Source organism: Melopsittacus undulatus, chromosome 5, assembly GCF_012275295.1.
Source record: "Melopsittacus undulatus isolate bMelUnd1 chromosome 5, bMelUnd1.mat.Z, whole genome shotgun sequence".
NCBI classification, from domain to species: domain Eukaryota; kingdom Metazoa; phylum Chordata; class Aves; order Psittaciformes; family Psittaculidae; genus Melopsittacus; species Melopsittacus undulatus.
In genome coordinates, this window is record NC_047531.1 from 75,641,542 (window position 1) to 75,668,082 (window position 26,541).

Sequence of the window (26,541 nt, forward strand, 5' to 3'; positions counted from 1 at the left end):
GCTTTAATTGTACATAAGCATATGCCTATTAGCATACATATCATTTACACAACTGAAATAACAAAGCATTAATATTCTCAATTCATGGATGATGAAAGCAAAGCACAGACTTTCATCCAGAAAAAAAGCCTTTAAAGCCTTCTTAACTTTGTGTGCACAAGCCTTTTTTCCTATAACGAGATTGTTAAAGAGCTTGACACTAAGCACAAGTCTAAATTCTTTTCTGAATAAAAGCATCATGTGAATCGTTAACTGCCATGCAAAATAAATGCATATTTTTGCTAACGCTTCTCTGTTCAATCTATAGTCTACATTTCTAGACTTGTTTAGATAAACTGTAAAAAAGTGTCTTAAATATTTTAAGTATTCATTGCTCTGTTCCAAGATCTAATTTCAATTTCCATGGAAATTTTCTACCAATAGAACACATCATAGGTACAAGATAGAGCCTTTTCAAACTGACAGTAGGATACTTTTAAAGATTCTATATGGCTTAAACTCTTGTACTGCCACACTAATTCTGAGCTGTTAATTAATGTGAAAGGAGATAATTTTATTGTGGTATGTTATTGACTGGATTTCTGTAGCACGATGGAAGTGTGAAATAAAAACATAGATCCAGAGCTTTGGCTTTAAGGACTTCATTAAAAATACTGCTGTACTTGTATGGTTTTGTTTTAGGACGCAGTTTAGGTATTTTGGTTACTTTGTAGTTTTTGGGGGTTCATTTTTTGGTTGTTGTGTTTTGTTTCTTTTCTTTTTTAAAGAAGCATGGTGCTAATTTGGGCACTAAAGAATAGCAAAACTCTTATGAGTCCCCGTTGATGAGCTTTATCTGTGATACTTTCAACCATATTTTCATACAAGGTCAACATACAATCTGATGAGCTGTAAGTCATCATTCACTTACTTGTATTGAAAATCTGAATTAAATCTTCAAACGATTTGAACAGTTTGTAGATGATCCCAAATCCTGGGCAACAACTCAGAGTGACAAGAATATCGTATAACAGTGGTGTAGCTTTTAATCTGAGGGAGAAAAATCCTAGCCTTTGCCTCATGGAGAACTCCCACAAAGATGAGCTCAGACTCTGGATGAAAATTTGCACACCATATATGGTTCCAGAGACTCACTCAGCCTTTCACTCCCTCCCCACACTCAGATATACTATACCATACTGAGGCATGCACAGAATTTGTCCTCTAGCTAGTGGAGTCTGCTATAGAGGAAATGCATCCAGCCAGAATAGATGCATTAGTAAGAGAGAAAACTTTTCCCCCAAAATGATACACTGATAATATGCCATTGTTTGTGCATTGGTATAATTGGGCAGCTGAAGTTTTCCAGGTAGAGAATGAGCTGAAATACCTGTGGCATGGGCCTTAGCTCACTGAAGGAGTTGCTACATTTAAAAGGCACAAACACAAGTAGTTTTGATTTTGTCCCCATTTAACTGGTTCTTTCTTGACCTGAGTGAAGTTACTAGTGAGCAGATGAGATGAAGGTCAGGTCTGGCACCACCTGATTACTGAAGATGACCTACCTGTTCAACTTGTGAATACCAGGATATAATATGAACTTTTGCTGGTCTGATCTGTGATAAGAGGGCATCAGTGCTCCACTTTGCTGAGTCCATAAGAGGTACGTAGAGTCCTAGTGCCTGCTGCATGAGCTCTCTGCATTGATTACAACAAAACTACTGGCTTTTTACCCCCAAGCACTGATTCGGCAGGTATTGAGGCAGACTCATTACTCTAATCCTATGATGACATGGGTGACATGGTTTAGTATGAGGTGTCCCTGCCCGTGGCAGGAGGCTTGGAACTAGATGATCTTAAGGTCCTTTCCAACCCTAACTATTCTATGATTATTTGATTCTATGAATGGAATTGCTATCAGTGGTAATATTAGTCTGCTTACAGTTGGAATTTTTCACTTGAGCAAAGATTCAAGTGTACTTGATGTAGGAATAGAAACCTATACTGACAAGAGCTGCAAATGAGATATGCTTGTTTCTTTCACAATTCAGAAGGATGCACGTTTCAAAGGAAGAGATTTTCTTCCTGTGCTTCCCCCAGAGAGGCAATGGCAGTGGCTTGTGCTTTCCAAATTTTGCCTAGAAACAGCCAGAAAGAAGCCTCACCTTCATCTCTTCCTACTCTTTCCACTCAGTCCTATCATGCCTTAACACTTGTGTCCTTTCTTACCTGGGCAGGTGCAGTGGACAGAAATGATCAGGTCACACACAGTTACCATCTTGTCAGCTACATGAAAGCTGAAATTCTAGGTATAGTTTTGGCCTGGGTTTCCTTATGCCACTAGAACAGAGTTAATTTGTGTAACCCTGCCACATTCTGCCCAAAGCCTGATATAAATAGAAATACACAAACAAATTAAGCCCCTATAGTGGCATATCATGAAAATTAATTGCTTTATCTCCATTTCTATCAAATACTTTATCAATTTAATCTAAAGTATCAGGCTACCCTTACTGATAAAACCACAGGAACATATTTCAAAAATTCAGGATTAGACCTCTATTTTGACAGCTACAAAACTTCAGTTTATGGTGTTCTTCAAAAAACAGGACTAACAGAGATGATTTCACTTGTGATTTTGAAAGTGTCTTGAGAAAAAGAGAAGAAGAAACACAATTCTAAGAGTTCCTAAGGTTTTAATCTGCAGTTTGCTAATTCCAGCCAGCTTCACATCACTGTAGATTTTACAGATAGGGAATCTGAATTTCAAATTACTCAGGCTCTAGATGTCAAAAAGTTTCTAATTTGGATGCCTAAGTTTAGATGCTCAAAACTGACAGGTAGAGCACTTGCTACAGTTAACGGCATCTAAACTTTGCAGATTGATTTTCAGTGTTTTGGGTAATTGACTTTATTTTCCTAGATTTTGAAGCATCTAGAATTAGAGGAGATGCATAAAAATGTGAGAAAGAATACCTAATGACAGCTACAAGAACCTCATTAAACATTTTGGCTTAATGTATATGACAAAACAAAACCCCAACCTAAACTCCTATTAATAAACATATTTAGCCTAACATGTATAATAAAACAAAACTCTAGCCTAAAAGCCTTTGACTAGTAGTCAAAAGAATGAATCTCCTTTAAAAGACTTGAATACATTACCAGGTTTGTAACAATATGACATTAAAAGAAAAACAAAAAAAAAAAAATCCAACCTCTAACTGAAATAGATATTACTATAAAAATTTCCAGCACAGACATGCTCCCTATAACAACAAAAAAGGTCCTTTGAACGGTAAGGACCTGCTAAAAAACACATCAGCAAAACAACACCGTAAGTATTTGTCACTGCAGTTTTGCCAGAGCGACCAGGATCTTAAAACAACCCAATGACTTTCAGTAAACCCAGCTCCTAGAGGTAAAGATATACATCAAAATACATACTAGGTCAAAAATTCTCAACCAGCTCTAGATAAGTGGATCTTGGCCCAGGGCCAGTGCAATGCAGAAATGCCAGCTGAGATGCTGGAAATAGCATAGCTGTGTTAACATGGCATTTTGGCCAGGCTAATTAGTCCTATTAGTGGCACACTGCATATTGTGGCTTGGCTCCCTAGTTCACAGACACATATCTGACCATCTTACTCCATAGGCCTGAATATTTTCACTGTCACTCTTCAGTGGGAACTACTCTTATTAGAACCTTCTTGCATAGTCTCATGTCAATACATGTAGTATACTAATGAGGAATGTGGCAAGATAGTTTTACCGATTTCTGTCAGCCATTTGGCAACAACTCCATAAATTTCATCAAGTATCAGTATCACAACGAGGTTGATGATGACAGCAGTTGCAGTCACAGTCACTCGAACGTTTGACCTGGTTGTCTCATTTGTGCTGAATGACAACGCTGCTGCTGTAGTAATTCGGTATACAATCACACCAAACACTGCTGAAAACGTCAGCATAATCTGCAAACAAATGTACAGATAGATTAGTTCAAGTTTGATACTAGCATTTAAACAGAAGCTTTAACTGATATTTTGGGTTTGTTCCATGAATTGTCATTGTGTGGTTATCTCTTAGAGCAACACAATAATACAAGCGTAACCCAATTAAAATGTGAGAATTTAAAATTCTCTAACAGGGATATAATGATGAAAATGGGTTCTGAACTTGGAACTGGCACAGTTCCTGAAGATGTACATGTCCTTTCTGATTAAATTTCCATACATTGTTCATGCAGTGCTAGTGAAATTCAGGTATTCCACATTCAAATGCAGATATTAAGCAAGTACTTTCATCTGCAATAGGTTTGGGTGGCTTGGACTGTAGGACCTACATGTATGTGCACTCAAGTAAATGGACTATACTGGCTGATACAGCTTCACCTCTGCATAGCAGAAGTGGCACCTTACGCTCCAGTTGTGTTTGTTTTATTATTATTCTAAGTCTGACCTAAAGAGGGTTACTAGGGCTCCACTTTACATTTCTGTCCCAGAAATCAGCTGGTATTCTGGCATCTTTCATGGGCTGGCTTTGACCCATGAGATGAGGAAAGTCAGTCCTGCTACTTAAGGTCAAGTTCCCACAAGAAGAATTTGAATTTCACAGGGCTGTGGTATTCTGGTTTCAATAAAACCCCATCACCCCACAGTGAAAAAATAATAAATAAAATAACAATAAAAATTAGCAAATTTTCATAGGCATAGAAAGAAAAGGGGAGAGGGTACATTTTTCTCTTTCATTTTTTTGCCTTTGGCAAGAATTCCAATGTACGTTCATTATTTTAGGTTAAACATACTGAGATCTTCAGATGAAAGAGACTATCTAAATGTGAAAGATTAGACTATTGCAATTATTTCAGTGAGCCTAGGGGCCCAGATTCACAACACACATATAAGGAAGTTTAATAGCTCATTTTGATGGCCCAGCAATAGCTTATTGAAGTCCTTTATACAAAGGACTCATGAAAAATTGTTATTGCAGAAGAACCAGAACAAGAATCAGAGCTATACTAAAGGCTGAAGATGAAACCTGGACACATTTTGTTTTAATGGAGAACTCGTAAACATACTAGAAAATAATGATTTAGAGAAACTCCTGGACATATCAGATGAAATTTGCAAATACATTTTGTGAGAAAATAGCAATAAAATGCTAGATCTAATAAAACAACTAATTTTTACTTTTTAAAGGACTGTTTCATTAATTTTAAATTAAATGTAGGTGAATGATGAGTTTTTCCTTTATGCTAATTTTTTTTTTTGACTTAGCTATGAAACATGCAGACAAAAAACCTAATTAATTTAGAACTATCTGCCCGCCTCTTACTATGACAGAAGTGGCGCAGGAACACAAAGATCAGGACTTTTTCCTAACTTGCTCCTTGCAGAAGCAATCACTACATTAGTGAGTACTAGCCCCATTAAAAAGAGAAAACAAAACAGCACTGCCTGAGAGTAATCTAATACACCTTCCACCTCTACAGTCACCTTAACTTTTTCTTAGTTTGAGTCACAGGTTCCTTCCTCTTAATCAACTTCTAAATACTCTTCTCCTGCTTCCTTTCTCCATGGTGGACAAGGAAAACCAGCAAAGTAAACTTGTATACATCATTCTGGGAATGACGTGCTCTCTGGGCACCCATAGACACCTAATCTCCACACATCAGTCAGAATTAGCATCTTAACAGCACAGGAAGAAGAGTCATCAAGGACAATCACCACTAAGTAGAGAAAGAGGAAATTTTAGGTCAGAGAAATTGAATAGCAAACTCTTAAACCAGACCAAAGGATTTCAGGGAGCTATAGCAATGAGGAAGATTAGTGGAAGATGAGATAGTATAGGAGGCTCCACTATTGCAGTCATTTTTGTTCATGCAGTGCCATAGTTACCCCAAAATATGTTTCATTTGCTTAAAGAACAAAGATACTTGTTTTGCAAAAGTGCTAGGGCTTCAGAAACTCCTCAGCTGCTCAACCATTTTTAAACATCTTCTTAGACACAAAGGAAAAACATTCTTTCAGGACTCCTCATTATCTGTGCATCCAACAAAAAGAGAAAATTGAGGAGGGCTTGTAGAACTGCATAGTAACTGAGAGCATATTTCATGCTCCCCAAGTAGTCACTGAGATGGAATAGCTCCTGTATCTTCACAGCATTTCTCTCATTCCTATGAATATCTTTTGCCCAAATTTCAGATCAGACGGCGACCTTTCGTTTAGGTGCCTATTTTAGGTTTTGTTGTCATTGCCAATATTTCACCTGGCCAGTTCTGTCCACTACTATAGCAGACAGTTTCTTCACAAACACACAGATGACATCAAGCTGAGTGGTGCAGTTGGGAGGGATGGGAAGCTATCCAGAGAGACTTGAACAGGCTCAAGAGGTGGGCCTATGTGAACTTCATAAGGTTCAGCAAAGCCAAGTGTAGGGTCCTGCACCCAGTACCCTGTATCGCCCACAGTATCAATACAGGCTGGGGAATGAAGGGACTGAGAGAAGCCTTGACTTGGGGCTACTGGTGGGTGAAAGATTCAACATGAGCAGGCAGTGTGCGCTTGTGGCCCAGAAGGCCAATCACACCCTGGGCTGCATCAAAAGAAGCGTGACCAGCAGGTAAAGGAGAGTGATTCTCACTGCTCTGGTGAGGTCCCCCACTACAGTCCTGCATCCAGCTCTGGAGTTCTCAGTACAGGAAAGACATGGACCTATTGGAGAGGGTCCAGAGAAGGGCCACAAAAATGATCAGAGGGCTGGAGAACTTCTGTGAGGAAAGGCTGATAGAGTTGTAGTGGTTCAGCTTAGAGAAGACTCCAGGGAGACCTTATTGTAGCATTTGACTTATTAAAAGAGGCTTATAAGAAAGATGGGGAGAGACTTTTTAGCAGGGCCTGCTGTGATAGGATGAGGGATGATGGTTTTAAACTAAATGAGGGGAGAATCAGACTGGACATAAGGAAAAAATTCTTTACAGTCAGGGTAGTAAACAGGTTGGAACACATTGCCTAGAGAGGTGGTGGGTGCAACACCCCTGGAGACATTTAAGTCCAGGCTGGATGTGGTTCTGGGCAACCTGATCTAGATGAAGATGTCCCTGCTCATTGCAGGGGGGTTGGACCAGATGACCTTTGAAGGTCCCTTCAAACCCAAATATTCTATAATTCTATGAGCTAAACTAGTCTGTCAAGGACTGAATTGCTTAGAAACAGATGTAAAAATTGGCTGCAGAAAAGGTCACCTACTGAGCCTGGTATGAATGAAAACAAGCAGGAAAGCATACTAGATCTGAGAAGGAAGCTGTAAATCCCCATGGGCTAGACTGCTACCTTCATCCAAATAGGATAACAATTTAATATCCAAATAGTTCTTTGTTGAATTATCCCCAGTAGGGCTATTCTAAAGTCGAGTATTATGCCATGTGAATAAGAATACAGTAACAAGGTCCAAAAGAAGGAACAGGCTAAACTCTTGTGCCACGACATTAATTTGTTTTCTTCTTCCTCTAAGCCAAATGCAATGAACACGACGAAGGGCTCCAGGGATGGCATGGCTCCATGCTATCCTGCTTTCTTCCAATAGGTACCAATGTTTTCATTCTATACCCAGAAACCTTTGCCACAACATGAGCTTTGTAAATGTGGAGTTTTTAAACTATGATGCATGTTATTACAATCACAGACAAACCTAACATGTACATGCCCAGCTCAGCTTAGACCTTCTGCTTCTACTGGTCTTACTGGGCAAAAATAAGACTTGTGAACTTCTGTTCTAAAATCCCTGCAAAAGACACTGCTTAAATCAGGGTTGGATCTTCTGTCCTCTCTGCAGTCAAGTGAGGTTTTGTGTACAACAGAAGAACTGTGACCAGATTTTAAAGCAGCCATAAATATGTAAAATGATCTTTGGAATTATTTGGTGGTGTAAACCACCAAGACCAACTGGGCAAGAGAACCAAATTCAACATTTTATTCAACATGCACTCTTAAAGAAACAAACAGCATGCCCAGCTTAATAAAGACAGAAGAAAAGCCAAAAAGAGGAATAAAACCAAACCAAACAACAAACAAAACAACAGAATACAGTTCTTGAAAGAAGATTGATGAAAGTGAAATACACAAAAGAAGTACACAAATGAAAAGTAAAGAGAAAAGTTTTTACGATAAGAAAATTTCTAGCAGCTCCAAGAATCATCAGGGAAACTATGACACGTAAAGCTGTGGGAAGGAGGGACAGAACACAACAGCATCATTCTATAGCAATGTAGATATCTTAATGGAAAATTAAATAGGTTTGTGCTACCAGATCCTTTAGCCTGGAAAAGGCAGTATTAATAATTCAGTGATCACTTCTGCAGCGCTAGAAATTGCAACACATCTGTGTGCGTATCTGTGTCAGTCTTCTGTGTCTGTGTGCTGCATATATGCACATGCACATGTAAATTCAAGATTTCATCACTTACTATGTATGTAGTACACACAGCTAAAATACTAGCCTGTGTGAATAACAGAGGTAGATGAAACCAATTTAGTTTTCTCAGTGCAATTCTATTGCACAGACTTAAGTAAACTGAAGTCTGGTGTTTCCTATCACTGTTCAACTGATCTAGCAGAAAAAAAAAAAAAAAAAAAGAAAGAAAAAGAAAATCACATAGAGTAAAGAGCAGATTGCAATTTCCTTGTAGGAAAGGAGAGCTGGCCTTCCCTCATCAAGAGCTAACTTGAATTTCATGCATAGTTTGTAAGGTGTTTCTGTGGGTGCTTACAATTTAGTAATGTTCAAAATATTCCAAAAAATCATCACGGCCAAAAGGCAAAAGCCCTCATAGTTCCACTAGTGACTAAGAGGATTGGAGTTCCATATTTTACCTTCATAAATCTCTGAGATGTTACCGTAAAGCAGAGAGTGTAATACATAAGCTATGACTCCGGAAAGTACTTTAAGCTCATGCTTAGGGGAGATTTAAACATGTGGTTAAACTCAAGAGCACATACAAGCATCTTGTCTGCAAAAGAATGGCTTGTAAAAGCTAAATCAGGGCTATATGCTTAGTCAGTATACTCTGCTTTAAGCAAAGTCTCAGCTGATGCTGTGAGAAGCTGCCTGATAAACAAGTGCTTGCTACGACCTCAGTATGGTAAACTCACCCAAAATGTTGTAAGTGCATACATATATATATATGAATGACACACCTAATAGGTACAGAAAATATACTTAATAAACAATACTTATCTCTTCATAAATATATACACATGTATTCATAAAACTGCAGACATTAATTTGACTTCAATGTGAATACAGAATCATAGAATCATGAAGTAGGGTTGGAAAGGACCTTAAGATCATCTAGGTCCAACCCCCCTGCTATGGGCGGGACACCTCACGCTAAAACATGTCAACCAAGGCTCTGTCCCACCTGGCCTTGAACACTGCCAGGGATGGAGCATTCACAAATTCCCTGGGCAACTCATTCCAGTGCCTCCCCACCCTCAGAGTAAAGAACTTCTTCTTTATATCCAAAAACAAACTTTCCCTGTTTAAGTTTCAACCTGTTACCCCTTGACCTATCACTGCAGTCCCTAATGAAGAGTCCCTCACCAGCATCCCTGTAGGCCCTTTTCAGACACTGGAAGGCTGCTATGAGGTCTCCACGCAGCCATCTCTTCTCCAGGCTGAACAGCCCCAACTTTCTCAGCCTGTCTTCATATGGGAGGTGCTCCAGTCCCCTGATCATCCTCGTGGCCCTCCTCTGGACGTGCTTCAACAGTTCCATGTCCTTCTTATGCTGAGGACACCAGAACTGCACACAATACTCCAGGTGAGGTCTCATGAGAGCAGAGCAGAGGGGCAGGATCACCTCCTTCAACCTGCTGGTCATGCTCTTTTTGATGCAGCCCAGGATACGGCTGGCTTTCTGGGCTGCAAGCGAATATAAAATGGTTTTGATTGTCATTAAAGGAAATTAAATCTTCACAAGACACCTGTTGTAGTATATGCAAATTTGAGAAAATTAGAAATCATTCAGGTATTTTAAAATAACGTAGTCCCTAAGTAAATGTCCCGTGTTAGATGCTCCTGTCGTGTAAACTGGCATATTTCATTGATATTTTATACTGCCTCTAAGTGTCAGTACATGCTTTCATTCAGGAATTTCTGCAACCAGAGGGATAATGCAATCTTTAACAATGTAATTTAAGGTTTGTTAGCCAGGCTTTCATTTTGCTATTTACAAAGTCTAGCATCTTGATATGTTTATGATTTGTTGGAAACTTTGCTAGGAGAGTGGTGTTCATACTTTACAGTTGGCTGACCTGCACACCTTATTCTTGTTCTCAAGTGGCGATTGTATCCCATGGTTTCCTTGACTACAGTATAGTTCATCCCTGAAATGCATGTTGCACAAATACTTCTCAGCAACGGATTTATTTCACCTATATGTCACCTGTTCAGTAGACTCAATACTCCTGAATACAACTCTGACAGTGTACTGTGCACACAAGCAAATAAACAGTGGGCTTCTTTTCACCAGATAATAGAGGATGGAGCAGAAATCCTGGGGGAGAGATGACCTCTAGTAACAAGCTGCTGTCATTACAGCAAGTCATCCAGCCCTCTCATAAGCAGCCTTTGGAAAAAGAGAATGAAATTGGAGGTAGGCATTGAGTTCTATGAATCTCCCTAGTAGGACACATATTTCTCACTAACTGTAGGTTATAACCCTAGCTTTCTTCAGATCTTTATCATCTGTGAGAACACTAATTCAGAATTCCACTCAAGATGCTCATTGCAAAGTTTCTCACACCTAATAAATGTGCAGAAATGCAGATTATATTACCATAAATAAAATCAATCCAAAGTTTGCTGCATATCCAGGCATACGATCATTCCATGTCAGCTTCTCCTTTTCATTCTGTGACAAAAAACAAAAACAAAATAATAGACATTACAGAACAGTACAACAAATATTAGAGTAAGGAAGATGTGTTATTGAAAAAGCTTCTCAATTCTACTAATCCTCTTATAATTTTGAAGACGATTATAATATTTAGAACACTAATATTTTAAAGCAGATTTTACTTTGAGAGAGAAGAGAGTAATAGGATAAATAAGACATATAGAGAATGTCTGCAAAAATCAGAAAATACATGTAACTGAGTTTAGCTTTTGAAAAAAATGTATTCAGCTCTTACTAAGTTATTAGGAGATATCCCTGAGATTCACCTTTATTTACATTTAGGCAAAGCAAGATTCAACCATTTATTTTGATTTATTTCTTGGAAAATAGCAGAGGAACAGAGCTTGAGACAGAAATCATCAAAAGAGAACTTATTACCATTGAACTCAGATTTTTTGCCTAATGGTTACCTTAGCCAAATGTAGCCCCTAATATAATTCTTGCAAACACACTCCAATCCTTCTCTTGGTAGATGCTCTATAGTAGAGAGAAACTATAAAGGCATGTCCACTCTGTGATCTCTGCTGCCAGCCTTGTTTTCTTCATGTTTAAAAAGCATCCCTCTCTTTTCATTGCATAATTTAAAGCAACTGCAATCAGTGAAATCTAGTATATGTTTACTCTCCCCAAACAAACTCAACTCCATTTTTAGCAATGTGTACATCTAGAGAAGATATTTGAAGATGGATTTATATAAGAAATATGATTCCCTGCTCTCAAAATAGGTTTCTTAAAATAATAATAAGGTCATTACTTTGTTTAAGTTAAAACTAAAACTATATAATCAAATTATCTAAGGACACAGAGCCAGCTGCTGTTTCCATTTCTGTGAAGCACCATTGCTATCCCATGGACTAGTACTTCACTTACACTGGACTTAACCCAGAGTTATTCTGAATTTAAATGAATTTAAATCAGATTAGAATTCAGGTCAAAGATTTTAAACAAACCATTTTAAGGCACAATTGTCCTCAGATAAAAATCTGGGAGTATTATGCCTTTGTAGAAGGCTTTCCCAAAGTATCACTAGGAATCCAGTATATAACTCCAAATGCAGAAATGCAGCCATGAATTTTCTCACAAAGTTTACTGGAATGTGGAATTAGACCTAAGACATGATCCTCTATACATATCCATAGCCATTGTGGTGGTGCCTCAAACACTGTGGGAAGTAGTATTACTCAGCATTCCCTCTTCTCAGCTCAGCTGTTCGAACAGACAAGTTAAGCAAGTCTCCTTTGGGAGAATGCTGGCAGGACTGGGTCATAACAAACCCGAGCAGAAGCACAAATAGTTTGGCCCAATGTATGCAGTACATAAATACTCTATACAGTAAATAAATGGAGTCCATAATTTAGCTGGAAGTCTACTTTAAATAGCATTTCTGTGAAAGCACAGATGCATTTCATTTCATTTTGGCTTTTACCACTCAGCAATTATACAGGACATAAAGAAGGTCTAAGTGATTATACTCCAAGAAGGCCTGAAGAACACCATGTCTAATGATTCCACTAGGGGAAAAACACTAAAGAAGCAAAACAGCAGAATGAGTTAATGCTAGCCAAAGGAGTTAAAGGAAAACATAACTTTTTTTATAAATACTCTGAGGTGGAAAGAGAAAATTGTGATTCATACAAAAGGACCAGAAAAGGAAAAAATGCCCAAGAAAATTACTTCAAAATGTCTTTAGCAGTAAGAAATTTTGAAAATGAGAAATCTTAATATCAAGATCAAACATTCATATATCATGAATCATGCTCATCAAACCCTCAGTGGCAAACTGACTAAGGTTTTTCATGTTTTGGGGTCTTTTGTTCAAAATTTCTGATGATGTAAGACATTTACTGTACTTTGAAACATCAGCCAGAGTTCTGAAATAACCTATGGGCTTTCCAAGTAAAAAAACCCCAAATCATCACTGCTGGAAGTCTCCTCATTACACCTCAGCAATTTTCAAATTCCCTGAGAAATCAGGGAATACCTTAAGAAACAGTTGTCTATTATGAAAAAGAAATAGCAATTTTGTCCTGTTTGCCCTACCCCCTTCTACCCCCCGCCTTTTTTTAAATGAAATAGGATTGAATAGTTACAGAAAAGAAAATCTAGAAAAAATGAACAATGATTGACATGTATTTTAGAGATGAATATCAGAGGCTCAGGTGTGCTTAAGCCTACATTTTCAGGCATTGAGAGACATTAGGATTAATCCATTTAAGGATCCGAACTCTAGGAGAGTTTAAGAACTGCAGTGTTCTTAAGCTGTTTGCCCTCTTTAATTTCAGCATGTGTATTAAAAACACAGAGGCATCTATTATCACCAGTCATTTTAGAAGCCCTTCATTTAGCACCCTAATACGTGTTTTACACAAATTATTACTTTTCAAAAGCACTTTGTGTCTGATGAGTTAAATAAAATAAGTTCCTGGAATAAAGACTTTGAAGTATATCTGATTCTTCAAATTTTGATTTATTACTGGGAATAAATGAAATATGAACTGCCTCAAAAACAGATTACCTTGCTAAGCAGGACAAGAGTAGTATTCTCTCTTGTGGTGTGTAGACCTTTGCTGGCAGCCAGATGCCCACCAAGCTGCTTTCTCATTCTCCCTCTTCAACAAGATCAGGGGATAAATTAAGATGAAAAAACTTGTGGGTTGAAGTAAAGATGGGAAGATAACTTACCAATTGCTATCATGGGCAAACAAGAATGGCCTGGGAAAAAAATATTTATCACAATTTAAAGCAGATTTGGATGGTGAGAAATTGAAGAAAAACTAAAAACTTCCATTTCATGTCCCTCCCAACTTCTTCCCACTGCCAAGTTCAGTTCTTCATTCCTGATTCCTCTTCTTTCTTTTGCAAGTGGTGCAGGATGGGGAATGGTGGATTATGGACTCAGTCCATAACAGCTTCTCCCTGCTGCTCTTTATTCCTTACAGTTTCCCTGCTCCTGCTTGCGTCCTGCCACAGGCTGCAGTGCTACAGCATAAGCCTGCTGCACTGTGGGGTCTCAAGAGACTGTATTCCTTCAGAAAATACCTGCCTGCTCTAGAATGGGGACTTCCACAGGCTGCAATGCAGGTGTTTGCTCCATGCTGTCTCTCTGTGGGCTACAAGGAAATACCTGCTCCACCACGGTGTCTCCAGAAGCTGCACTAGAATCCCTGTCTGGGCACCTGAAGCATCTCCTGCCCATCTCCTGATCTCACTTTAATGTTCCCAGGGCTTTTTCGCACTTTTTTCTCTCTCTCCTCACTGACACACAGCATTTTACCCTTTCTTACATAGGCAGTCACAGAGGCACCACCATCCTGCCTTGAGGCTCACATGTGCCCTGCAATGGGTCCATTGAAGAGGCCCTAGACTCTCCTCACAAAGGCCACCCCTTCAGCCACTGCTGCCAGTGCCTATACACCAGCACCCAGTACATTTATGGTGTTGGTGCAATGGCATAAAGAAAATCACATTTGCATTTAAACACTGAACAAGGTAATATAATGGAGTGACAGACACTCCTGCAGTGCTTTCACCGTCTTTTCTTACAATGAATGACACAAAGGGAGAAATTAGGAAGAGGAGAAAGGAGAGGGTGTGCATTAGAAAGCACAAGTGGATAAAGGAAGGAAGAGAAGATCAGCATGCCATCTAGTCAGCTTTCACTTTCACACATGTGCTTCCTTTAACATTAAGTGACTTTGGAATTCTCTGTAGCTCTTAGCCAAAGGGGGATCTGAACATCATGCTCAAGTTGCTAGGTCATTGTGAGAAGAAAAAGCTGGATGAAAATATTACTGAGTTACTTAGACAGCATACGTGGCACAAACCAAATCCTGACATTTAAACCAATATAGTAGGCACCTGAAAGATATTTCTAATACAGCTTTTGCTAAGAAAAAGAAATCTGTGAATTCACTCGGTATTTTCTGTCATACCTGATTCTACACTCTGGCAATAGTGCCATCTAGCCGCTAAAAGACTGTACTGTGAGGTATCAAGAACACCTTGTCTGCAATCAAAATATCAGATTTGCATACTGCAGCAAGTGTGGTTTATTTTAATTTAGCGTAATTCACATATAGATTTCTCATAGGATATGGTACATTCTCAATTCTAATCAATAACATGCATTATAAAACATAGCCGAGATTTTAGACAGGGGTAGGAAAGCTTTCCTCAGGGTTGAGAAACAGCAAAGCAGGCAGGGAATCTTCTGGAGCAGTCCAAGAGGTGTATGCATTTATAGGTATATAACAAGACAAAACTGATCATCTGAAGAACCATTTCAATAACAGGCATAATACACTATGGAATTTTCCCTAAAGGAAAATGTGTTGCAGGGAAATATTTATATGCAGACAGAAAATCTCACAATAGAGATTATATTTTTGTGGTGAATTAGACAAAATAAAATATTTTAAAATCTTTCTTTCAGTTTCTTTAAATACAGTAATGCAGTTGTATTGGAGGAAAAAATAGTTGTTGTGGGTGTAGTGGTGCACTCCTGTTTTAATGTTTAATGTAGTGTTGAATGTGTTCCTTGCAGGAGTACAATTCTTTTGTATTATAAATTAAAAATTATATATATATATATTTAACGTAGAAATTAAGCACCATCTAGTTTATGTTGGGTGGTTAATTTCCTTATGAGTTACCTAACATGGCAAAGATCCAGCATGTGTTGTTCTGCATCCTCAGGTGGGCCTCTGAGCTGTGGAAACCTGGAAACATACTGCATTTGGACAGACAGCACCAAGTAGTTTTGTGAAAATAGTTCTATGGTTCTCCTTGAACCAAACCACAGCCAGTTTGCTCAGATCACAAGTATTTCAGTTATTTATTTATACTTTCCCACAAGCGAGCACCTCCTCAAAGCAGGTGTTTCTAACCATCAGCCATGCCAGCTCAACCTGCACTTGGGGAGTAAAGCAACATACTTTCTCTCTTCTGCATCCTGCTTTGTAACTCCTGTTTTGAAATTCATCCTCTCCAATTGTGGTTGCACCTGGGCAACCCCAATGACTTCATTTGTTCTGCACAGAGCTGCAATAATTGACTGGAACTTAGTTAAAGATGCTCAGAGAAGAACAGAATCCAGGACCCCTCTCTCTTGGCTTCCTAATAATTTTGAACAGCCAGAAAGAGCAAAAAGCTGTAGAATTATATTTCTGATGACAAAATCCCCCAGAAGTTCATGTCTAAATATGTCCAGAAGCATCAGACAAATAAATGTCATGTTTATAATGGCAGTATTCTTGGTATGAAAACAAAGAAAAAGCTTTAATTTGTGTAAAAATTATGCTGTTAAAAAGAGCATCTAGAAATTAGGATTGTGGCATCAAATACAGCTCTGCTGTATTTGTGTAACAACCAAAGTATTGCATGTGTGTTGCAGGCTTGAGACAAGGAATGAAATCAGATTCTTCTGAAATAAAGGGTTCCTATAATTTTACTTTGCACATGAAAGAAGATGAAGGCAAGGAGAAAAGGATATTTTGGAGCTATTTGGAGGTTAAAAGAAGTTAAGAGCCAGAAAAACCTTCTAGCACAAATAGTTTTGGAAGACAGTTCACTCAGGGTGGCAACACAAAAGGAAGCACAATCAAGGCACATCTGCAGTTCTGGGGCCTTGTAGTGACCCACAGTGGTAATTACAGCTAAGAAGCTCTGGACAAGTTCATGGGACTGTTCCAGCCTGTATTAGGGACCGTTAGCCCTCTAACTTCTGAGAGAAAAGACAAAACTGCTGCCATTCTGGGAATCTGACAATGCCTTTGTCTACCTCAGCTGAATCTGTCTCTAGGAATTCTACCTTAACACTTCCACAGAAGGTGAAATAGCTTTTGGTTAAAGACCTGTCAAAACAGAGAAAAACATTTTCTATTCTTCTCACTTAGAAAGCAATAAGGGAAACTTAACAGTATAGACTATTCTGTTTTGTGAGCAATGTTCTGTTTCAGACTTGCACATGGAAAATAAATTATCAAGACTCATTTGGAGCCAGTTGAAGACTGCAAAATCTGAAATTAAAAACTTTCTGCTATCTTTGAAACATATAGAATAGCACAAAATATCTTTCAGTTGAGTTTAATGGACACACGCTGAATTGTTTGTGGAAGCAATGAAGATTAGAGAGCTATGAGAAGTGTGTGCAAGGCTCATTACTAGCATCATGGAAATTAAGGCTAAAACAACATTAACCATCCCAGTCTTGGTCACCTTTGTAACCACAGAGCATCCTTGAGATTATTTTTATTATAAAAATAATAAATGTGTTTTAACTAACATTTTTTTTTTAGAGAAAGCTCTAATGGCAGCATTCTTTATGCTCTAATTGAGCATTTATGTGATGAAGTCAGTCGCAAGCCTTATTAGGTCATCCCAATTGCTAATTATCCTAGCTGTTGAAAATGTGTGGCTTGTTTCCAAGCTGTATTTGCCTATCTGCCTCTTACAGCCTTGGCATTCAGCTGCAACTTTATCAGAGCATCTACTGGCAGATTTTTGGTTTTGGTTATACATTTTTACAAACTGTGATCAGGCCAATTCTTGGCTTTTCTGCTAGCTTAGACCACTCACTCAGAATGGGAGCAATCAGTGAAGCCCACAGCTGTGTTTCTTCCCCTGCAATATCACTGGAAACAAACCTCCCACAGGCTACAGACTTGACATGCGCCACTCTCTTGGCCCTCACTCAAGTCATATGAAAGCATGCGTGAGTAGTCAAGTCCCTTTGCCTCAAGATACACACATCCTTTCCACAAGACTGAACATATGATGTGATGGTTATTGTGTCAGGTCAGGGTCATACTTCCGCTCATGGATCACAAGGAAGCATAGCAGAAAAGAAGATATCAGATTCTTCCCTGTCAACAGACACACTGGTGGAATGGTGAAAAGGATCAGCTAATCCAAGTACTTTCTAGTCCTTAATGCTATATTCTGAACTTTCTCAAAGGATATATGCATGCGTATATATAAACCACTTGACATATATATATACACACTGTTATATATGTGTGTTTATATATGTGATATGTGTATATCACATACATGCAATAAATACCTTTATAAAAACTAGTTCTGATTATTAAATTAGAACTGAGATATGAACTACAGTTCATAGATGAAATCCATTGTTGAAGTCCTCCAAGGCATGGTAAATGTGGCCATTTGCTCAGTCATGCCAGTACTGTTGAAATAAGGATTAGCTGCAACATACTAACTAAATTTCTTACTAATTTTCTCTCTGCAGCAACAGCGTGGACCTAGACTATAGCAGGAGATAACTATTAGCTGTATGTACACAGGTAGAGTCAGAAGATCTCAAAGCCACACATGTATATGACAGTGTTACTGAAAATTATACCTTGATTTCATAGGCAAAAAGTTAATGGTCTTGCTGTAATTTCAGAGAAGTATTTCAAGCAGCTTCATTCACTTAGAAATAAGGATAAAAGGCTGGAGGTCTGCTATTACTGTAATTTAAATTTATAAAGCTAGATTTAAGTAATGTTATTTATTGTAGTTTATTCAGAAATAAAAAAATATTTCTCTGCTGTATTTAAAACTTTGATATTTGGTATACTTTGCCTTTGTTATTCATCTTAATGCATCTAATGCATTGTAGCATATTGCAGTCGCTATTGTGTAAGTGGCATTAAGGTGCTTAGTCTTTATATCACTTTTTAAATCAACTTCTTGATACATATGGTTCAAGTGAAAACTGGCAGCATTTCTTTTTTTACAATGACAGTTTAACATATGGCTTTAAAAGTATGAATTATTTATGTAAACTTGAAGACATTCAGAACATTACCAGAAAAACACTATAATTTACACAAACAATAGGGTTACATCTGTAGTCATAAATATTCATTGTTTATCAATGGTCTTTGTAGATGATTAATAAATCATAATGAGTCTGATCTTGAGAAGGCAAGGGGCCAGATGTAGAAATACACTTAGACATCTGGTGGGATTTCCAAAGGAACTAACAGTTGTAGACAGGGCTGTCATAGTAGGGAAAATGGTAGTGGAATGCCACTAGTTAAATTCATGGCATGTCACCTGCTCTGTTGTTGGTTTTTCAGTGTAACTGCTGAAGTTTCTGAAAGAAGGTAACAAAATGCCACATATGGTTTTAAAATATGTTTATAGAAATATAGTCATGCATAAGAAAGGAAGCACCTGAGCCAGACATACCTAATCTAATTTGCATGATTAGATCAATTTAATATGCTAAACATGAACCTATTGGGCATGTAAAACAAAGGAAGAACAAGGTCAGTTTCAAAGAGTGGCTGGAGAAAAAAATCAATTATCAGTAATACTACTTTACACTGTCCTGGGGTTAACTGGATTTTCAACCACTTTGTACCCTGAAATCCAAAACAGCATCACCCTAAGCTGGTTTCATACTTTCTTGTGTAAACTGTGAACATCTGACAGAGACATTAATGGCGCAGTAAACACAGCACATTCTAAAACAATTCATCTGCATTTTTTTAAAAAAAAAAAAGAAAAACTCCTTTTACTAGTTCCAATAACTCAGTACCATTTTAATACTGGCAATGATTTTAAAAATTTCTCTCTGTAAATTATTTTAAATATAGAACTATCTTCTCTGTGTAAGTCCTTTTAAAGGGTGTCAGTTACACAATCAGACACCCAACTACTTGCAGCATCTCTCCCTAGAATATAAAAAGTCCAATATGATGCTATTTTTTCTGTAACTTCATGTCTATTTGCCTCAGACAGATAACAGTTTCCCTGAAATTTATCTGTAAAATCACTCTTTCAGTCACCATTATACACTTTAATATAAACAACTTGGGCCCAGTGGAACTAAGCCAGCTGGCAATTTTGCAATTAGCAAAGCTCAAATTACTATTCTTTATGTGGGAGTCTCTTAGCAGCGTTTAATAGTCTTGTTACTTTTCTAAACTGCATGTGTTACTTCCCTTAATGTGAAGGGAACACAATTAAAAAATTTAACTAAGCATATGATTTTAGTTCTGGATGAGATGCATTTAGTGCCCTTTCTGTTTCCTTGAAGCTTGTCTGGCTCAGTTCTGGGCCACTGTTCCAGGCTGAAGCATCTATGCTGAAGTTGTTGCATCTGTGAATTCAACATCAAAATTCCCAGTTACTTCAATGTAGCTTAATCTCATCCCAAGGCTTTGGCATTGCACACTTAAAACCAGATTCTCCATTGTTTTACACCATGTGAAGCCACTTATCCCCCACACAAAGTGGGAGAAAAAGGCATGCAACACATTATCGATTTCCTTTGGTTTCAATTTCAAATTTAGCTTACACAAACTGTGAATGATCACACAAACAGCAGAGGAGAATAAAATGGTATAAATTTTAGTAACATTTTTAAGTTGGTAATGAAATGTTTCAGAAGTAGGGAAAGAATTAAAAGGGGATGTGGCTACACTAAATTCTTTCCCTGACTCCAGAGCATTTATTACCAACTGTAAAAAGTTAATTAAGTTTGTATTCTAACATTTGAATATGCTATAAAAACTGATGCTAGGTTACAGAACACAATCTACAAAGGCAAAATTTTGCCAATAATATATAGATGACGTGCAAAGAAGAGTTCTGAGTAAACAGTCAGCAAATGGGATATTGCAGTGAATTACAACCACCCGTGTCTATCAATTTAAAATTTTCCAAAATGAAATTCAATGATAAATTTACTTTTGTAACATTTTTGACACTATAAAATTGGCAGTCACTTCTCATGAAATACAATATTTCACAGAGCTCCCAAAGCTGGAGTTTCAAACCACTAAATCACAATGCTTGGTCACTCAAGTTTTTTGGTGTTTGAGGGTTTTGGCTTTTGGTTTCTTGAGCTGTGGTTTATTTTTTTTTTTCTTCAACACAAGTGGAAAGAGATATTAGACCAAAGATAACTGACAAACACATCTTAACTGCTTTCCATTAAGCCAACAACAATTTTGTACAAAGTTGTTTAGAACTCTAAATATAAGATTCTAATTATAAGATGGAGAGCAAAGCTGCTAGCACTCTAGTTCCAAACCCTTTCTGATTTCCAAACACAGAAATGAAAACTACCCATAGACTAGGCTGAAGTAGGTAACATTTATTCTAGTTGCATATATGTGCTAGAACCATATAGAAATAACACAAAGGTCTCCAAGGAGCTCCTTCCCACAAGCATCCAAGATCATTTGTCTTTTCATTTTAATTTAAGAAGTAGTTATGTTGGTAGTTGGCAGTAAAATGTAGATCTGCTGAAAGCTGCCTTAAAATGCCCCAGTTGGGCATTACTTCACAATTAATATAAAACAATTTGGCAACGTTAGAAACAGTGGGAATCAATGTTTCACATTTCATTCTCTTGAAAATGCTTGTCTGATTCTTTCCCATTGTTAACAAAAGTGGAGTAGGTATATCAACAAAATAAATTTCTGTGGTGTCATACCAGAAAAATGTGGAAGTATTGGCAACCTATACATGAACCAGTGATATGGTATCTAATCAGAGATCAGTATATTGTTTGTCCTGTTTTTAGCACAACAATGACTTTGAAAGTTATGTCAATTAAATCTGCAGATGATACTGAATTAGGAGAGGTTATGACTAGTGGAGAGGACAGAGTTTTAATTACTGGGCTGTTGAGAAGTCAGAAATACAAGCATGAAACACAATGAGATTCAGGTAGGACAAGCTAAGGCTGACACAACTAGGAAAATAATTAGAAACTGCAATAATGCTTAGCTAAGAAAAAAGTAGTTATTAAATAGATTCTTGGAGAGCAATGAATTACTACATGAAAATTAATCTGGAGAGAGTAGAAAGAGTGGCAATTTACACGTGGGTCATCCTCACAGGTAGCAGAGAGATTAATGTTTTAAAACATGCACAATCTGCATGGGAGTAAATTGAACAAACTTTAATTCCACAGAGTGAACTAAGTAAGAGGTAAGCAAAAAAAATCAGACTTCTAATGAATTGCAATAAAACCCCTCTAGTATTCACATACAGTGAGGGATGAGGCTGTGTTTATAGCAGTTGTTTACACATGGAAGAGAGACAGAACAGCATGGGTACATAAATACCAGTGGGTAAGCACAGACCTCAGCTGACCCTACCTGTGATATTTCTAGAACTAGAGAAAGGTTCTCCAGGATGACTGGATATGAGGCCACCAAGACGACCTCTGGAAAGTGTCATGAGTTGAGTAGGGTGATTTGGGATGTTCCATTTCCTCTTAGAGACTTGCTCAAAGTTCCTAAACCAAGCTGAAGATTTTCTGAGCTTCTGGTGTTGTTATAGAAAGTGAAGAAGATCCTGTTACCAAAATTATTCATAATCCAGATAACTTAGCTAAGCTGTGAGAACACAAACAGAAATACTTAGGAGAAATAGACACCTGCCAATCAAGAGGTAAGACTACAATGGAGGCCTCTTGTGCAGCATTTTACTGCCATGAATCTTCTGTGGTTTTAGACTACTGAAGTATCTTTTGTATCCTGGAGCATCACCACCTACTGCACTGGCCTGTGCAGAAGACTCAGTGTTCCTACTGCAGAGCACAGAAGAATGTAGCACTTCTATGTAAACATGACTATTTACATCTCTTTTTATTCTGACACTCTCCTCTCTACATTTTGAAGACCACAAAACATTTATAGTGAAGTCTTGCATTTAAACCTTATGTTATAATGAAATTTCAACAAAAGTGAAGACAAATAGTTTCTTCTAGAAAATAGCTTTCAGTCTGAAATCATTGATGTAGTATTCCCTTAAAATTCCCAGAAATATTCAGACTGATATTTTCTCTCATTTTCTGCAACTATTTTGCATTGGACTGCTGGAAGGCTTTCAAGGCAGACTCTGTCCAAGGGAAAATTTGTTGGGAATCATCCGTTTACACAAATTTGATATAAAGGCTGCTATTACATATCCCATTCCTTCAACTAGTATATGATATGTGGCTGAAATTAAAGTTACAGGTATGGACTAGGCCACCTACATTACTGGTTTGCCTTTGGGTGAAATTTCAGTTGAGTGGCCTTTGATTTGGTCAACCAGACCTCTGGCAGACATTCGCTGAAATGTCAGAGCTTCATATTGTCGTTACATACACACACAAAACAGTTGTGCTGCCCAAGGAGACAAAATGGTACCAAAATAAACAGTCTCCTTGAATTGACTCATTGTGCAGTACAGTCTCTGAAATTCCCCTTCAACCACGAGTCAATGGGAGGAAAGGTAGTACAGGGGCAGAGAGAGCTTGTGTAGAGACCTCACTTGTGCTTCATTCTACGTGCCTGACCTCTTTCAAAAGGCAAAGGGCATGTTTGTTTTTCACCCTCGATAGAACATGCATTGTTCACTGGTACACCTGCAGAAACAAGGGAAAGAGGAAAAAAGATCTTTGGAATCTAGGAATACTGAAGAATTGTCCATTATTTGCAGTTTTGAAATCAAGGCCATATGGTTTTCTATAGTTTTCTATTTGCTGTAGTTCCATCAGTTGTTATGGGTTTGTTGCAGGATTCATTTAGTGAAATTCCATAATTTGGGTAATAGAGGAAATTAGATTATACAAAAATTAAAGCAAAAAAGTATTTTAAAATAAATTTATGTAAAGGAAATAGAGGAACAGTCTTCATGTCTATTGCTAACATGGGTAAAAAGTAAGTAGGGGCTTAAATTACTACCAGGAAGAATTAGATTGGATGTGAAGCAAGTCCTTGGAACAGTAAATCCTTCAGTCCTTCAAGCAAGCATAGGTAAGGCCTGGGACAAGTTCCTTAAGGAGGCTGTGGCATCATCATTACCAAAGATTTTTAAGAATAGGTTAAAGAAACATCTAGCAGACATGACACTGAATATACATGGTCCTGCTTTGGAGAACAGTGAGGCAACCTCATGTCTTCATGAGTTTTCTTCTAAGCTTAATTCCTGCCTTTTATTTTTTACTTCATGCCTATGACCTCTGTAGTCATAAACTATTTTAAGTTACAGAGAACTTTTTCTTTTTCTGGTTCTTCATAAAAAAAAATAACAAATGCTGATAAATCTCAAGTATTTTTCTCAAATTATCAGTAAGAGAAATTAGAAATTGAAGTTGTTACCTGTGGTTACTGGTAGGATGCAAGTAGAGGTACTATCACACACTAACTCGTGAGCACATACAACAACCTTAGAACCATTTCAGGGGAACACTGGCCACAGAAGACATGTTCCTTATTAAATGAAAGAGGTTATTTATTATATGATGGCTACCTCAGAGAAATCAATGCCCAGAATATAACCAGGAAATCTGTATATACCAGACCAATGACTTCCACAGCAGCCAGCACCTGACACAAAGCCAAGGAGATAGGGAGACAAGTTGAGACAGTACTTTGCAAAGCTGTTTTCACTTGTTCACAGCAAGTCAACCCAATAGAGTTGCTAAACCCCACATTCCCAACAAAATCTTCTATCTTCACATGACATAAGCAGCAAACTCAACTTTGGTGGGTTCTTTCCAACTGGGAAGCATGACTTCCTCAGCCAACAGATAAATAACTTGTGTTCTTGACACCAACAGATGAAGCGAGGAGAGCTAAGCTGTAGACTTTACAGGCAAGCAAATATGCTTTCTAATAAGCCAAGTCCTGAATCAATGATCTAAGGCATCCTGTAACATGGTATCAGGCCAGAACACAGAAGTGCTAAGTCTACAAAGTTATGTAACCTAGACACCACTCTAATGAAATGACTGCTCAAGGACCTCAGAGCTCCATGTCCTGAACAAAATCATTACTACCCAGAAGTTCAGACCTTATAATATCAGCCCAGTGAGCTACAGCCCATCCAATTCATCAGGATCACAAAACTTAACTGGCATTTGTTGAGGAAATAAAGGAAGTGTCTGCTTTCTCAGACATTAGCTCCTGCTTTAGGAGTTGTGTTGTTCTTCTGAGGGAGCTGAATTCTTCCTTCATTCCATTGTTTTTCACTAATCCATGACTCCTCAAGAGCTGAAGGAGATCTTGCTCACCTAGAGGCTTTATGAGCATGACACCTTTGCATCAAGCTCCACAGACTAAATGCAAGCACAAATACACACAAACACACACATGCGCAAGTCAGTGAGTTTAATTAGTGGTCCATGGTTTCTAGTTGGAAATGTATTATTTCCAGCTTTTGGAGGGTCCTTTTATGCAAGATAATGCAGTATCTTTGCCCCAGATACTTTAGATAACTAAACCTGAATCTACCACAAGTAATTCAAGTTTCCTGAAGTCCTGAGAAGATACATATTAGATGCACTCTTGCTTTCTTTTTTTTGGTGAACCTGTGCTACTACCAGCTTACATAGTTCATGGGACTGGCACTGTGTGAAATTCACTGACTGCAATTAGATGGAAGTATTCTAATTGCATTGCCTATTGCTTAAAATGCATCAATGTGATTTTTCTCGCTTGTACAAAAAGCCTAACTCAACCTATAGGGTTATAACAGAATATTCATGTGAATAGCAAGATGGAATCATGCCTTCAGAAACAAAGCAATTGAATTTAAGTCCAAATAAGAATGAACAAATTAGCAACAGATTAAGCATCTGGAACCCTTTAAATAATTTGACTAAATGTGCAGGATTATTAAGAAAAGATGTGTTTTCTTCTGTTGGGATTTATGTCTAATATTTATTTCACCACAGATGAGCTTCATCAAACAGCCAAAAGAAAACAGTTTCCTTGTTTACTCAATAAACGAACTATTTGTTCTATATTTTAAAGAAGGTGAAAACTAACACTGCGCTAATCCTGCCAGGCATGGCCTGTGTGTGGTTGGTCAGCTGAACCCTGAAATCTGTTTTACAAAGGTCTGGAAGCGATACAACACTGACAGGTTCAAAGGAGACTAGTGAGCTCCTGGAACAAATGCTTCCACGTCCAAATTTCCAAGGCTGCACTTTGGGGAGGCCCAGCAAGGAATTTCATCTTCCACTTTCCTTCTGCTATTTTAAGGCATGGAACCTGGCATGCCTGAGGTACTTGCTTTCCGGAGAAATTACATGAACACCATCTACACTTACCCCTTTCTCTTTTGCTGAGTTATCCTATTGTCAGTACCTCCCAGGATGGCAGGTGACTATTCTTCATGAAAAACAAGTTATTCAGAGATGCTGTTAAGTACGGATTGCCAGTCTTTGAATCCAGAATGTACTCTGGGGAAATTGTGTGAGTAGGATGTTTCCCCAGCAATTACAAAAGAAGCTCTGTCATAATCTCTAGCCCTGTGGAATTCTGCTGCTCTAGAAATAACGCAGACGCCACAAAGCCCCTTTGCCACAGAACTTCTGGACAGCACATTTTTTAACTCTTGCCTTATTCTTTAGCAAGACAGGTATTTCCTCTGCCCTGCCTCCCACCAGAAAACTCCTCTGGAGTGAGGAACAGGAATCTATGCAGCGGTGCCTCCCAGAAATCCTACCAATGACTTTGTCTTCATCATTCCTTTCTTACCATTCTTCCTCTAGTCCCATTTCTCTATATGCACTATGTGGCCTCCCCTTAAAGAACCTCCAGCACAGACCTCACTCTTCCATATCAAATCCTATT

The 26,541-nt window shown here is 38.0% G+C and overlaps 1 protein-coding gene across 1 annotated transcript in view; it reads right to left on the reverse strand.

Annotated features, from left to right (window-relative positions):
- ANO2 (anoctamin 2) overlaps positions 1–26,541 on the reverse strand; it is a 167,135-nt gene that overhangs the window by 32,597 nt on the left and 107,997 nt on the right. Inside the window, exons 16-17 of the mRNA XM_034063329.1 lie at positions 10,820–10,894; positions 3,752–3,953 (exon numbers count right to left, since the gene is read on the reverse strand). Of these exons, the coding sequence (XP_033919220.1) occupies positions 3,752–3,953; positions 10,820–10,894 (277 nt within the window). The remainder of the gene's footprint in view (positions 1–3,751; positions 3,954–10,819; positions 10,895–26,541) is intronic.